The sequence below is a fragment of the Rhipicephalus microplus genome, chromosome 5, assembly GCF_043290135.1.
Source record: "Rhipicephalus microplus isolate Deutch F79 chromosome 5, USDA_Rmic, whole genome shotgun sequence".
Classification (NCBI taxonomy): Eukaryota; Metazoa; Arthropoda; class Arachnida; order Ixodida; family Ixodidae; genus Rhipicephalus; species Rhipicephalus microplus.
The window spans coordinates 95,329,816-95,346,260 of NC_134704.1; the positions used below are offsets into that span (position 1 = coordinate 95,329,816).

The 16,445-nt window shown below is 49.9% G+C and overlaps 1 protein-coding gene across 1 annotated transcript; it reads right to left on the reverse strand.

Annotated features, from left to right (window-relative positions):
- Nucleotides 1-771: 771 nt before the first annotated feature.
- LOC119173790 (putative protein-lysine deacylase ABHD14B) lies at nt 772-16,235 on the reverse strand. The gene is made up of 5 exons (XM_037424575.2): nt 15,544-16,235; nt 12,768-13,063; nt 4,399-4,564; nt 3,851-4,155; nt 772-1,064 (listed from the first exon to the last, which is right to left on the reverse strand). Exons 1-5 carry the CDS (start codon nt 15,674-15,676, stop codon nt 879-881), a joined length of 1,086 nt encoding a protein of 361 aa, XP_037280472.2. The 5' UTR covers nt 15,677-16,235; the 3' UTR covers nt 772-878.
- Between the last annotated feature and the right edge of the window lie 210 nt (nt 16,236-16,445).

Sequence of the window (16,445 nt, forward strand, 5' to 3'; positions counted from 1 at the left end):
TTGGCGCTTTTTTTGCGGATAGTATCACAAATGCAGAGTCGCACAACCGTATCACGCAATTGCACAATCACATTGGACTAAGCTGAGACATTTGTTGCCTTTATGCTTTGAAAACAGCTGCTTCAGATGAACATTCAGACATTCAAAGATGTGTACGTAATAACATGTCTTACCCCAGCATTTTACGTGCATATTTGTGGCTCTTGTTCGTATAGGCACAAAGACTTGAAGTACGCTAGTACAAGCAGTCTTCTAAGCCAGCACATTGTTATGCAAGAACTATCGCGACGGTAGTATACCTATCATAATGACTACACTCCGCTTGCTATGCAGTACACCCTTCAGAAGAGCATTGTGAATGGCATTTTGCCAAACTGTGAGTATCATTGCCAGCCACCTTGGTCTTTTATCTTACCAGGGACAAAGTTTGAACCCAGCAACATCTTTTTTGACATAGGAGCACAAAACTAGCTTCAGTAACTGGGTTAGCACACTAATTACTTAAACTGCCATGCAACAAAATATGATATGTGAGGGCAGCAATTCGGGACATCGTGTCATCCTTGTTTCAATTTGTGCACATATTTAATGTAAGAAGGCATAGTTTGAAATGCAAGCACTTGCACAATGGCACAGGCACAAGCTCCTATCACGTATCGGTAATATATGTGAACGTATATATGTTTATATAAGATATGTAACTGCACCAGCCAGAATAAGTTTGGAGGTGCTGTTAGTGACGTGAAATGTTAAAATAAATTATATAGACAGTTAGAATACAGCATATGATTTACAAACACTTTCAAGGCATTGAAAGGAATGTAACAATATGAAACAATCGGTGGGGCAACGAAACATATGCTGCCCTTACCGGTAGCTCAGCGCCGCAGTTGGCGCAAACGCAAGAGGAAGTTGTACAACGCTTGGTGCCACAGCTTGGGATCGTCAAGGTATGCTGGGTGCCTCCCGTTGGGTATTTCAACGGCCACACTGTTGGGCAAGAGGTTCAGTATGGCTGAACTCGAACCCCGATCGTGCTCGCCGAACACCACCATTGTGGGCACCTGCATGCCATCCAGAGTGGTGATGGCGTCAATCTTGCTAATGTAAGGAAGTCACATTCAACGCAAAAGTAACTCGCACATTTCATTAGAACTAACCTCGAATTGAACGTCGCGGTGTTTTGACACTCGCACACGTTGTAGTGGATGTGAAAAATCGAAACATGACACCGTGAAATAGCAGTGAAGCACAAATGGGTATATTTTTTAATAGAAGGAATGCTTTGGCACTGCTGACTGTGTTGTATAATTTAGTAAACTAGAATGTTGTGGATTTGGTGGACTGTATGCTTAGATGCCTTTAATTCAAACTTTTAATAAGAAACAGCTGACTGAAGTACCATGTATTCACTCCATGTTTTGCGAACTATCAGCGAATTCAAGGCTTCTTCTTGGAAACATATATATATATTTTTTCATTCCTCATTAGTCATCTCTGTGCACAGTGCAAAAGTTTTCTGTGGTTGCGTGCCCCCGCCGCGGTGGTCTAGTGGCTAAGGTACTCGGCTGCTGACCCGAAGGTCGCGCATTCGAGTTCCGGCTGCGGCGGGTGCATTTCCAATGGAGGCGGAAATGTTGTAGGCCCGTGTGCTCAGATTTGGGTGCACATTAAAGAACCCCAGGTGGTCGAAATTATCGGAGCCCTCCACTACGGCGTCTCTCATAATCATATGGTGGTTTAGGGATGCTAAAACCCCACATATCAATCAAAGCTGTGGTCGCGAGCTCAAACAGTGCTTTCATATGCAGTTGAGACTGGTGAAGAAGCTTTTACTTGCACGAGTTATGAGGTTGAAGAGATTCAAAAATATTTTTCTGCAAGCAACCTTGCATTAACGTGCGTGAAATCTAGTCATCATCATCATCAGCCTGACTACGTCCACTGCAGGACAAAGGCCTCTCCCATGTTCCGCCAGTTAACCCGGTCCTGTGCTTGCTGCTGCCAATTTATACCCGCAAACTTCTTAATCTCATCTGCCCACCTAACCTTCTGTCTCCCCCTAACCCGCTTCCCTTCTCTGGGAATCCAGTCAGTTACCCTTAATGACCAGCGGTTATCCTGTCTACGCGCTACATGCCCTGCCCATGTCCATTTCTTCTTCTTGATTTCAGCTATGATATCCTTAACCCCCGTTTGTTCTCTAATCCACTCTGCTCTCTTCTTGTCTCTTAAGGTTACACCTACCATTTTTCTTTCCATTGCTCGCTGCGTCGTCCTCAATTTAACCTGAACCCTCTTTGTAAGTCTCCAGGTTTCTGCTCCGTAGCTAAGTACCGGCAAGATACAGCTGTTATATACTTTCCTCTTGAGGGATAGTGGCAATCTACCTGTCATAATTTGAGAGTGCTTGCCGAATGTGCTCCACTTCATTCTTATTCTTCTAGTTACTTCAATCTCGTGGTTCGGCTCTGTGGTTATTACCTGCCCTAAGTAGACATAGTCTTTTACAACTTCAAGTGCACTATTACCTATCTCGAAGCGCTGTTCCTTGCCGAGGTTGTTGTACATTACTTTCGTTTTCTGCAGATTAACTTTAAGACCCACCTTTCTGCTCTCCTTGTCTAACTCCGTAATCATGAGTGGCAATTCGTCCCCCGAGTTACTCAGCAATGCAATGTCATCGGCGAAGCGCAGGTTACTAAGGTATTCTTCATTGACTCTTATCCCTAACTGTTCCCATTCTAGGCTTCTGAAAACCTCCTGTAAGCACGCGGTAAATAGCATTGGGGAATTGTGTCCCCCTGCCTTACACCCTTCTTGATTGGTATTCTGTTGCTTTCTTTATGAAGCACTATGGTAGCAGTTGATCCCTTGTAGATTTCTTCCAGAATGAAAGCTAGTATGTTACCATTACTCTGTCACATGAAACTGCTTGAAAATTGTTCACGCACAATGATGGAAAGGTAAATTGCAGGACGCTTTGCAAATTCCAAAGTGTGTTCAGCAAAAGCTTGTGGCCATTAGACATATTATGCCATATCTTTTCTCTTATGTTATTTCTACACACTCTCAGAATTCAGGTGATTGATGAGAGAGTATAAGGAGAAAGGCGACTGCTGCCACTGTTACATGGCACGGACAGACGGACGTGAGTATGATGTGGTTATCAAAATTATAAGTATTTTTACATTATTCTCATAATGAGATAAAGTAGACAAAAAATATTTTAGGGTAGCCATAGAAATGTTCTAATACTTAAAAGAATGTTGCTGGCTTTGCATATAGCTTAAAGAAATACTAACGGAAGTTTTCAATGTTTTGGGGTTGCTTTAATTAAGAACACTTGTGTCGAGAAACTTAAAGAAGTGCTGTGGTGCCTAGGAATACACCGCACATATTTTTAATACCGCTACCTTTAGAAGACACTTTCTGTTCTTATATTGAGTGGGCGGGTTCTCCTTGACATGTCATAGCATTGGTAATGTGACCTGGAGAAAGCAATTTGCGACATACTAATGGCAGATGTGTAGATGTGTCGTCTGCTCGTGATGCATGAAAACAACGAGGAGTGCACTATATCCAGTGACCCTGAGAGTGATCACTGTAGGCTGTGTGCGGAACGCAGAGTTCACAAACTCTGAAATCGTGTTGACTTGGGATAATGTCTATTTCAGTGAAGCTGGCTTGCTAATGCTCGCGGAGGAAAGCGTTAAAATCAAAGAAAATATTTTACACGTGTTGACCGACTCTGGTATGTGGATAGCGTTTGCACTGCTTACCACAAAAACATGAAACGTCCTTTTTGCCATGTAGAAAAATAGTGTCAGTATACCTTCGAACCGCTCACCTTGATGCAGCTCAGATTGGGAACCGGGTTGGGCACATAGGCACGAAGTTTTGCATACACTTGCGACACGTCCACCGGGGCATCAGCAGTGTCGCACTGCACTTGCAATAGGGCATTTGTACCCACTGGGGCCACTGGAACATATCCGGCCATCTTTTGCCAATGCTTGATCAAGAATGGCAGGCTCAGTCCACCGCTCATGCTTGGGCTCACAATCACCGGATCCTTGAGGCGAAGGGCAGCCAAGAGGTGCTGCATGAATGCTGCCTTGTCGGTGATCGTCCCAGAGGGAGAGTTGCCATATCCTGTTTTGAACAGCACACTGTAGCAGCATCAAATATATAATGCGACCTCCGAACAAACTCTACGCTTATGTAATGCACCTTTAGAAATCAAACACATTATCAAGTTGTACATGTATCAGCACACACTGCAGAGCCACCACAGCAGTAAAAAGCCCAATTGTGGGAAAGCCATTATGTGATGATGACACAAGAAATAACAAAAGAAAATTTGTGAAACTAAGGTGCACCTAATGGTTTACCCACCGGGTACATCGATGGCCACAACTCGGTAGCCCATCAAACCCAGGTTTCCCAAGGTTCCGAGGTCGTACCATGTCTGAGACTTGAAAGCAGCACCGTGCAGCATCAAGACTGAAATGTTGGCATATGCTCCCTGGGGATTCACTTCCCGATAAAACACGGTGAGGCCCTGCAAGAATGTGATCAACCTAAATTTCCTTCAATATCGTTGTTAAATATTGTGTGAAAGACAAAGATAGTCGCTATCATCGTTAGGAGATTATTGCCAGCATTCGGAATAAAGAAGATATGAACGGGTGGGTGGGCTTCGCCATGAAGACAGCGGCTTGTCCTTTTCTCTACAGCATTTTGGTGCCATGAGAGACGGGAGACAGGACCTTTAGAAGTGAGACCAAGCGGACTTTATGATTTTTCGACCGCATTTGGAGCCTAGGGGACTGTCGTGACGCCGCCGTTGGTTGAAGCTCATGTGCGAAGCCAAACTGTTCCCGAGAACCAGATTAAGAAGCATGACATCTCGACATTGCTTGAGACTTCGTGCTGCGAAGTGTTTGTGACGTCTGCAGGCTCGCGAAACGAGAGCCCTCGTGTCTTATTCTGCTCAGTACTGACTCGCCCTTCAAAACGATGACCCAATGTTCACAAGTAAAGGCTTTGGTTCATTCTCGAGCTTTAGCACCAAAATGTTGAGGAAAGGAATGAGCCGCAGTGCCCATGGCGAAGCCCACCCGATGACCTCTTTATTATTCCGAATGCTGGTCCTTCCTAATGATGATAGTGACTATATTCATCGTTGACACAATATTTAACAATTGTCACATTAAATTCTTTTCACAAACACACAATCTTGTACTGTCCTATTCTGAAACAGAATGTTACACTAAAAAAAACTGGGTGATGTAAAACATTTATTATTTCTTAAAAAACCATTAAGGGCATTCGAAAGCAAGGCTAGATTTGTTTAGACTTACAAAGAATTCTTTCAAGACCCCACATTCTCACATTGTGCCATCGAGGCCATCTTTGTATCTTGTGCACACGTTGTGGGGAGCAGGTGCGCCCAGCCTCCCTTTCCCTTTTAGGGCAGCGCACGCGCCTGGTTGCGGGGACCCCTTCCCCCACGGCCGGCGCGTGCGATTCCCCCCCCTTTCCCGGCGCCAGGAACAGGTTCCCCTCTCCCTCAGCGAGGAAAGGTACCATTCTCGTCAGGGAGAGGGAAATCGGGTCGGGGAACAAAACGAGCGGGCAAACGGGCGCAGCGCGCTCGCTCTCTGACACCAGCGACCATCCCAGGAGGACGAACCCGCAACCCCTCCTGCGAGCCGAGGACGTCCACGACCGAGGTGTAAGCGTCAACACCTTTGTTATCTGTAGTATCTCCCCGCGACAGTGACGCGCGATTGCTAACGCTTAGCAATAAAGTGTTTGTTGTTGATCTGGCCAGTTGCCTTATTCGCCCGAACCCGTAGTAGTAGCTGCAATGAGGCAAGCTACGGTTGGGGGACGTTAACCGTGCACGGAACGACTGTGTGCGGCTGAAACATTAGCTATAGGCTTCTGCGTCAGCCGTACATAGGACGGTCCCCCAACATCTGGCGCCCAACGTAACGAATTTGGCAACGCGGCTAGTTCTGTGGACGCGAGCAAGTGCCAGGGCGCTCTTCCACACGTAGGATAATAGGCATGTCGGAATTCCAAGATTTGTCAATGTTGTCGGATGTCGCGTCGCAGAGTGGCGATCCTTTGGCTAACGCGGGGGTACTGTTAGGACTTTCCGACAGCGTAGAGCTTGGTCGTTTCACGCGGGATGATCAGGAGGGTGCAGAGACCGCGTTAGCAGAGAGTAGGCCTACGACGGAGAGCGGCCCGCATGGCGCTCCGGCATCTCGCGACGCGAACAGAGAGGCGCCGCCACAAGTTACGACACGCGCCTCAACTATAGGCGAGTCTTCGGGCAACAGTTTGCCCTCGAGCGAGGTACTCTTACAGAATGCGCTGTCAGTTATGCAAAGCCTCGCGAGCGCCCTGCAGAACACAGCGCAGGCCCCCGTGCAAAATGTGCGACCACGTGTCAAGGTAGACGTTCCGACCTACACGGGTTACCACGACTGCAAGAGCGCCAACGAGTATCTCGACCGGTTGCTCCATTATCAGCAGGCGACGGGTCTTTCTGATGCCGAACTTCTCGAGCGCGTGGTCCCGGTGTCGCTCACGGAGCAAGCGGCTCGGTGGTTCCGACTAACCGGACATCGCGCCCGTACGGTAGAAGAGTTCCGCGAAAGCTTTCGCGGCGAATTCCTACCGGCTAATTATGAGTGGCGTTTGCGGAGGGAGTTGGAGCTGCGCACCCAGCATCCGGACGAATCCTTGCTGGAATACGTACGGGCGATGGACGAATTGTATCGTCTCGCGAACCCTCACGCCACCAACGCGGAAAAGGTCGAGCGTGTTACCCGACAGGCGCACCCGACTTTCGCGGCGCACTTCAGGGGATGCAGGTTCGCAGACCTCGAAGAGCTCGCCACCGAGGCGAAGCGCATACAAGGGGACATCCTCGCAGCGCGTTCGTATCGCCCCCCTCCGCCCGCCGCGCAGTCAATCGAGCCTCGCTGTGCATGGAACGGCGGCGCAGTGACTTCAGAAGCGTTTAGGGGTAACGCATCAGCATCGTACGCTGATGAGCACGTGTCACGCGGTTGGGAGCTGTCAAACCGCGCTTTAGACCCCTACGCTTACGCGCTCCGTACGGCACACGCCGCCCCTGCGCGTGACATTCCAAGGCAGGAGCACGTGGTTGACGCGAGGCCTAACGAGCGGCGCAATCCAGAGCGAGGACCACCTGATCGAGGCGAGTTACGAGCGAACCGGCGTGGTGTCCGCGGTCCTTGCTATCGGTGCGGCGCGCCAGGGCACATCGCTCGCGAATGCGACCGCACGCCGGGTCAGGAGCAAACGCGCGGTTCGGGAAACGGACGGCGCCGCCGGTGATCCACATGGGACCCCGCGCGGCGATTAGTAATCCTACCGATGCGTTCGGATCACTTGCACCGTCGGTCTGTCGCGCAGGTGATGCCGTAGACTCGCCCGCGCCGCTAATCGAGTTAACGATAGCTCGGAAAAAGTTCGTAGCACTTTTGGATACTGGGGCAAGCGCTTCTTTATTCGGTGACGATGTGTTGCACCATCTCCGCGAGAACAACATCCGCTTGAGGCAAAGCAACACCATCTTCCGTCTAGCTACGGGCACAGCACAATCGAGCGGCGCGGCTAGGCTAGTGATCCGCTGGGACAGACGCGTGAGGCGACAACGTTTCGTGCATCTTCCAGGGCTGTCAATGTCTCTAATCCTGGGTCGAGACTTCCTCGCTAAGTCGGGTATTGTCATTGACATTGCAAACGGTGGTTACCGAGAGCGCGACGGAGACGCGCTGAAGCTTTTCTCGAAGGCCTCCGCATTGACAAAAGCATGCCAATCGCAGGGAGAGGCGCGAGTACGCGAGGAGGAAGGCGCGCCGAGAAAGCGAGTAAACGCCCCGCCGGAGCAATGTGCTGCGCTGCAGGAAAGGGCAGTGCACCCGCTTTTGGTACAGGCACAGAGCCTACTAGAGGGGGAACGAGCGCAGCTGTCGTCGCTGTTGTACGAATATGACGCGATGTTTACTGACTGTCCCGGCCGCACTACGCTGGTTAAGCATAGAATTGACACGGGTGATGCACGCCCTTGGAAATGCAATCCCCGACCAATCAGCTTAGCTAAGCGGAAAGCACTAGACGCCGCCTTGGACGAACTCATCGAAACAGGCGTAGTTGAGAGGTCAAACAGCCCATGGGGTTTCCCGGTAGTTCTAGTTCCAAAGAAAGATGATACGTATCGCCTTTGTGTAGACTACCGCAGGCTGAATGAAATTACGAAGAAGGACGCGTATCCTCTTCCCTCCATTTCATCGTTAGTATCCAATCTAGGCGGGGCGAAGTACTTCACAACGCTCGATGCTAGCCGCGGATATTTTCAGGTTGAGATGGACGAGCGGGATAAAGAAAAGTCAGCTTTCACGTGCCACAGAGGACTTTTCCAATTCAGGAGAATGTCGTTTGGCTTGGTGGGCGCTCCCGCTACGTATCAGAGGCTAATGGACCGTGTTTTGGGAGATGCAAAGTGGCAGCACGCACTCGCATATCTAGACGACATAGTGGTTTACTCGAAAACGTTCGAAGAGCACGTGCGCCACTTGAGAGACGTTCTAGAACGGCTGAGGTCTGCGGGCATCACTTTGAACCCAAACAAAGCTCAGATAGCGGCGACCCGAATAACATTATTGGGATTTACGCTTGACGAGGGTCGCATTTTGCCGGATAAGGGTAAGCTTGAAGCGATAGTGCGCTATCCATCGCCGAACAATGTCGGTGAGCTGAGGCGCTTTTTGGGGATGGTGAATTTTTATCGCCAATTCATTCCAGATTGCGCGGCAGTGCAGGCGCCTTTAACGAAGCTCTTGAGGAATGGTGAGCGTTGGGCTTGGAGCCAAGAGCAAGAGGCCGCACTGCGTCGCCTCACGAAGTTGCTGGCCAACACGGCTCAGCTGCAGCTACCCGATTTGAACAGGGAGTTTGTTATTCACACCGATGCAAGCGACCTGGGCTTAGGAGCAATTTTGCTTCAGGAGCATGGAGGTTCCCTCCGACCGATTGCGTTCGCGAGCCGTACGTTGACACCGGCGGAGAGGAACTACTCAGTAACCGAGAAAGAGTGTCTGGCGATAGTTTTTGCTCTCCGTAAGTTTGACTTTTACATAGACGGAGTTGCGTTTGTGATTGAAACGGACCACATGGCGCTCACGTGGTTGAGGCGTTTGAACGAACCAAGTGGCCGATTGGCGCGTTGGGCATTGTTGCTGCAGCGTTATGACTTCACCGTCCGCTACCGCAAGGGTAAGAACAATGCCGCGGCCGACGCACTATCGCGTGCTCCAGTTCGACACGAGGCAAGTCACGCGACTAATTCGGAACGAACTGAGAGCGAGACACTCGCGCTAACGCAAACAGCGGAGCAAACGTTAGTTCGAGCTAAGAGCGTGAACCACGTAGAGGCTGTCGTTAGCGCAGGGATTGTTTTCAGCAGAAGGGAGCTGTTAGAAGCTCAGCAGAAAGATCCATTTTGTCGAAAGGTGTTCGACGGGCTCCGGGAGCCGGGTGGTAGTGAGGCCACCGCGCACAAGGGGGCAGCTGGTATTGCTGTCGGTGCGGAGCGCTCGGCAACAGCTGGTAGTGCTGTGAGCGCGCTGGATTCATATCTGCTAGATTCTGACGGCGTCCTGCTGAGGTACATTCCATCCGACGATGACACAAGTGAGTCATTTAAAGTCGTGATACCGCGCGCGTTGAGAGGAGCGCTTCTTCGCTACTTTCATGACTCGTGCATTGGTGGGCATGCGAGCGGCCCTAAGACTTACGCTAAGTTGTGTCGCCTCGCTACCTGGCCAGGTATGAAGCGGGATGTGATTCGCTACGCCCGTTCATGTCGTGTGTGCCAAAGCGTCAAGCCGCGAGGAGGACGTCCGCCCGGCCTCATGCAACCGATTAACAGTCAGACTCCCTGGCAAATCGCAGCGTGTGACGTAATGGGCCCGTACCCCTCAACTCCTAGCAGAAATAAGTTCTTGCTGGTGATCACGGATCACTTCACTAAATGGGTAGAACTTTTTCCCCTTAGGAAGCTGACGGCTCGAGTGATTTTAGAGAAGTTGATGGAGGTTTTTACCAGGTTCGGGTTCCCCGAGCAGTTGATTACAGACAACGCGTCTTATTTCACTGCGAAGGTGTTTGTTGACACGTGCGCCGCGTTGGGCATTAAGCACAAGAAAACAACCACCTACCATGCTCAGTCGAACCCCACGGAGCGAGTCAATCGCAACATCAAGCACATGCTTGTCGCGTTCTCTGAAAGACATAAGGACTGGGATACCTATCTTCCAGAGATCGGTTTTGCATTACGATCGACCGTAAACCGATCGACTGGGTATGCGCCTTCTTCTCTGAACTTGGGGAGAGAACTGCCGAATCCGATGGAGACCGTACTCGCGGACCGCAGTGGAGTGCCAGTGGCGACATCAGCACGCGCTGAATACGCAACGCAGCTGCGCGAGAAGCTAGCGGAAGCTTTACATAAAGCTCGACATAATCTCAGCACTGCTAGGGCACAGCAGAAGGCGCAGTATGACCGCACGCGTAGGAACGTACACTACGAAGTGGGCGATCTGGTGATGCGGCGCCATCATGTTCTCAGTAATGCTAGCAAACAGTTTGCTGCCTCGCTGGCACCGAAATGGTCCGGGCCGTACCGAGTGCGAGAGAAAGTTTCTTCGCTCGTTTATCGACTCGCGAACATGAAAGGCAAACCGAGCGGCGGACCGGTGCATGTATGTGACTTGAAACGCTACATAGCACGGGAGGCGCATGAGGACTACGGTCAGTCCCCCTCCAAGCCGCGCGCGGCGGGTGAGATGGTTCGACACCGGGTCAGGAGCCCAGAACCGCGCTACTTCCTGCGTAACAGTCGGAGGCAACTATGCACGGTAGGCCGCGTTTGATATGTTCGACGCGGGGTGCAAGGGTTAGCGCGCAACACATGTGCGATTGTTAACCTGTCGTTCTTTATCTGTATCACTCTCACCGAACAGATGGAGCGCCATTGGGAACAGCACCGCCGGAACAGCAAGGAGAGGAGACCACCTCCTTACGGCCAGCCCCCACCCCCACCAACGTCCACATGGCAGCCCTACCCCACTGCGGCCCGGCCGCGAACGCCGAGGCAGAGCCACTCGAGCCGCCGCCACCGAGGGGGTCCGCGCGCGCTGCCGCCTGGTCACCAACTCTCGGCTTCGCCGTCACCATCACGACCCGCCGGTTCACAGGGAACGAGACCAGGGTCCCAACGCGGCGAGCCGACCGCATCGCCTCACGGCCGCAACCACCGAGACGTGGCAACCTGGACCAGCCAGGATGGAGGCGACCCTCCGGTGTCTTACGTCTCCTCGAGGCCCTGGCGCCGGCAGGAAAGGGCCCGAGTTGGGGTCGCCCCAGCGCACCTGTATCGCCCTTTTCAGGGGCGCACGGTAGAGGACGCGGACCGGAGGGCTAACGGGGCTTGCCTTCCAGTGCCCGCAGGGACGCGGTTCTGCGAGTGCGGCGCCGTGGTGATCCATAACTCCCACGAATTGGGGAAATTACACCGGCACCGCACCCAGGCTACCCAACCATCCAGCCGCGAATCATCCCAGGAGCGCTCCGGCGCCGCGGTTCGGGCCATGCTGGCGCGGGCGGCCCAGGAGGCGGACTTCGCGCAGTGGCTGCTGAGAGTTGCCTCAGGCCACGCGTCCAGCGAGAGTCCGCCTGCGCCGCTATCAATAACGGCTACCGTAGAGCGGGGGGGCGGCGGGGCCGGGAGAGACATTGGTGGCGGCTGCATTGACACCGGAGGTGGCGTCAATGACCTTGGAGGCGGGTGAGAGAGCGGTGGGGGCTCCGGCGGTGCCCGCGGCAGACACCGAACGGTCCGAGGGCATGGACGTAGACCAGGCCCTTCTGGCCTATCTAGAGGACGAATAAAACGAATTATTCCCTCTTTGCAGTCTCTGTCGTTCGGGGGCCTTCTTAAGGGGGGAGGAGATGTGGGGAGCAGGTGCGCCCAGCCTCCCTTTCCCTTTTAGGGCAGCGCACGCGCCTGGTTGCGGGGACCCCTTCCCCCACGGCCGGCGCGTGCGATTCCCCCCCCTTTCCCGGCGCCAGGAACAGGTTCCCCTCTCCCTCAGCGAGGAAAGGTACCATTCTCGTCAGGGAGAGGGAAATCGGGTCGGGGAACAAAACGAGCGGGCAAACGGGCGCTCGCTCTCTGACACCAGCGACCATCCCAGGAGGACGAACCCGCAACCCCTCCTGCGAGCCGAGGACGTCCACGACCGAGGTGTAAGCGTCAACACCTTTGTTATCTGTAGTATCTCCCCGCGACAGTGACGCGCGATTGCTAACGCTTAGCAATAAAGTGTTTGTTGTTGATCTGGCCAGTTGCCTTATTCGCCCGAACCCGTAGTAGTAGCTGCAATGAGGCAAGCTACGGTTGGGGGACGTTAACCGTGCACGGAACGACTGTGTGCGGCTGAAACATTAGCTATAGGCTTCTGCGTCAGCCGTACATAGGACGGTCCCCCAACAACGTGCATAAAGATCACCAGATGTGCTCACCTAACATGTTCTTTTTGCGATAATGGTTTTGCACACAAACTTAGAGAACAGGAAAAACTCAAGTATGTAGTCACTATTAGCACTCATATTTACAATAAGTTAATCTTCCTCAACACATCACCGACGCTACTCACATCGACGACAACGGTTGCCTCCGATGGCGTCACTTGGCGGGCTTCAGTGCTGATGCTTGCTGGTACATCAAGCTCTTTGTAGTTGAATGAGTGCCAGGGTGTTTTCCAGTCCACGGAAGACGGCGGGTCTGTGTTCCCACTTGGAGTGATGGTCTGCCCTTTTGCAGTGGAGCCAACAGTGCTCTGCCCTTTTGCAGTGGAGCCGACAGTGCTCTGCCCGTCGGGCAAGTAAACGAAAATCCCGTAAAGAACCATGCCGAACACAAGTACCACAGCCACCACAAGGATCAGAAGGCCTACGGCAGGAGCAGGAAAGGGGCAGGCAACATAAACGTGAAGAATATAGCTTGTTGCATGCAGACTTCACGTTAGTCTACAGATAAATTATAGGAGTTGACAAAACGAAATAAGAGGACATTGGCACTTTATGGAAACACAGATGATATTTTCGAAAGGATTAGTGTAAGACAAAGCTCCATGAATGCTTTCAATCCTTTCAGTCTTATCTTGTCCCCAAAAATATTCATCTATACACTCAAACAATCGCTATCACAAAATCACATATTATACAAAAATAAATTTGTTATAAAGGTTCATTTTTAACGCTATACTGCAAGACTATTTTTTATTTACTTCAATATAACCAATATTTGGTTATATCCGGTTTCTTTATAATCAAGGTTTGGGTGCATTTTCTTTCCACAACATTGTAGACTTTGTATGTACTTCAGGTCACGAACAGCTTGTGGATGTCTTTGTGCCATGGCTTTCTCAACAGGAGCACGTAGTTAAGGAAATGCTTGCAAGCAAGACATGTGGTGATAGTTGCTTGGGGGCAATATATGCACCAAATTTTTTCAGCTTACTTTACAGAGAAGCACTGAAGGAACACTATAAAGGCAAATAAAACAGATTGGATTACCGCTATATGGGCAATATTGGCTAAGCCAATATTTTGTCATGTCAGATCATTTACATTAAAAGGGATGCACAGGACACCACCACAGCATTAGGGAGGGGTCAAAGACTTTACAGTGTTTGCCCAGTGCCCTCTTTCTCCCCCTGAATTTCTTCTTGGCTGTGTTACCGTATTTGCTCGGTACAAACCGGCTGCAAAGCCTCTGGTTCTCTGAAACAGCCGCTGAACTGCTCGATCGAATGTGAATAAAAGCAACCTTCAGTGATATATATATATATATTGTGCACCGAAATTCATCGAAGCTTTTGATGTCATTCCAAATTAATGACAGCTGAAAAAATGTGTTATTCGGCATGATGGCTGCAGTGGCATCCAAATAAGGCAGGCATTCAAGGGGAAAGGGAAGCTTAAAGAGTAGAAAAGTACTTGAAGATAGGGTACCACCGCGACAAATTTTTCGATAAGCAGAAGAAAAGAACTTGGAGAAGACAAGACTGCTTGTTGAAACGTTGGCTCCAGCAATGCCCTGTCTTCCAGAATTTTTCAAATTGCCATTTATAAAAGATTATGGTGTTGGGCCTGCTGTTACACGGCTTGTAATCGAGGAACCCAGCCTTTAAAAAGCATGTGCACCTGACGAGAAGTATGATGATCACACACTCTAGGGACTAACAACAGTTTAACGAGAAAACATGCACTCGAAAAGGATGCACCCTATGTGAAACGATGGGCATGTGAGAAACGACAAAATGCATGGGTGGTCTTCTTTGTGTTTCGTCATTTGTCGCATGCCCACCATTCTCTCCCCTAAAATATCATGAAGGGCACAACCTTTTTGAGTAGATGTTTTCTCATTAAACTCTTGTTAGTCCACAGCATGTGTGGTCATCATACTTTTCGTCTTGTCTACATGTGATTTGAAGCCTCGTTTCCTCGATTCTATGCCGTGTATGGTTTCTGTGCTACTGACCCACATAGTTCGGCAGCATGATGGAGACATGAGAAATGGGTGGTCGGGTAGGAGGCTGCACATGCTAACACTGAGTTTAACTGGGTCGAGAAGGCGTAGAAATTATAGTATTGCCGTGCAGACCTACTGTCTTTGAGAGTGACGTTTTGTTAACATGCAGCCTCTCCAAATTTTTCCTCAACGTGAATGTGCCGCATGTAACACAGCACAAATGCTTGTCCAAGCCGTGGGGTATGGACAAGCGTTGCAGTGTCAATGCCATAGTTTGTGCTGCCACTTGTGTCTCTAGTAAATTGGCACATATATTCTGTGAATTAGTTAATAATTTTGAGTGGTGTTTTACATGCAAAAATCAAACATGATTAGGAGGCATGCCGTGGAGGAGGGCTCCAAAAATTTTGATCACCTAGGTTTCTTCAACATGCACATAATTTATACTCAACACCCCAGCCCTATTTGGGAGGCAAATAAGGGTGCGTCAATATACGTTTAACCACTGTAATTATTTTAATCCTATTAAATCAACACAAAACCCTTTTCTGAAAGCGCTCTGTGAGATTCTAAGTAGCAGATAAAGCTTATCGATTGTAAGGTTTCTTGGAAAATAGGTGCAGTCCTCAGTGCAGGGCTCCATTTGCCTTTGGAGCTTGCTGGGCTTTGTCAAGCAGAGCCAGCTGGCTTCTCAAATCTTTGTTAGCAAATGTGTCCGGGCAAAGTTGTTCGGGGGACCATACAGGTCGTCACCATCGGTTACAGATAATGGCATAGGCAGGTCTTCTTTTCACCTCCCTGTGTCAATTTGAGGTCGCTATTTACCAGTTGCTCAGAACCACAATCTTCTCTACAGAGGAGGTGTTAGAATGCATGAGCGGCAGATGCCCACTTACTTTTGGCATGTTCGAAGCACCACCCTCGTGACTCTCCTGCCTGCCCCTCAACCAAGTTACGCGTTGATGATGCTGCGACTCCACCGTCACCCTGTGTACTTTGCAGCACATTCGTGTTAGGGGGAGATGGCATTCTTAGGGTCTTCAACTGTGACCTGCTACTCCTTTGCAAGGTTGGCTTGTTGGTGTCTGATGATGTGGCCGAGATCACTAGGAAGGATAGGCCACCAGTTGGCAAATCTTGTTTTTGTTGACCTTCTCTTGTGGCTAATACCCACTGTGGGGGATTGGCCAATAATTGTGTGGTCTTATAAAATATTATACTATTTTAGAGTAAAGAAAGTTAAGCGGCCTCGAAGACAAAGATGAGGAAGGAGTAACCCCACAGCATTAGGTCGTTGTCACCGGATCTCTGTTTCACCAAAGAAATATTCCTAATTGAATCAGGGTGGTTTTGATTGTAAATCACTAAACTAGTGTGATTAATTTCTTTTAACTGTTCTATAATTCATTATATAAACTATTCATATGAGATCACATCAGTCTAATTATTCATTTCTTGGCCAATCCACCAGTGTGGGTGTGAGCCATACATATAGGCCATCATCATCATCGTCATCCCACACCATGGGAATTGAAGAAAACATGGTTTATGAAGCACTCTGCCACACACACGTACAGTGCAAGTTTCCTCCATACTCTCATATAAATATTATTGTGCTTGTTTTGCTATTATTACTTCTTTTGTAATTTCATTCAGCTTCCGGCCTATCCCCCAGAGTGGGTTCATGCCATTAGAAAAAAAAAAGATACCAATCAAGAATCTTTTTTTTTTCATCTACCATACCTAAAAGAACATTCAAAAGTCTCAACGTCGATTCTTAGACAATCACCAAAATTGG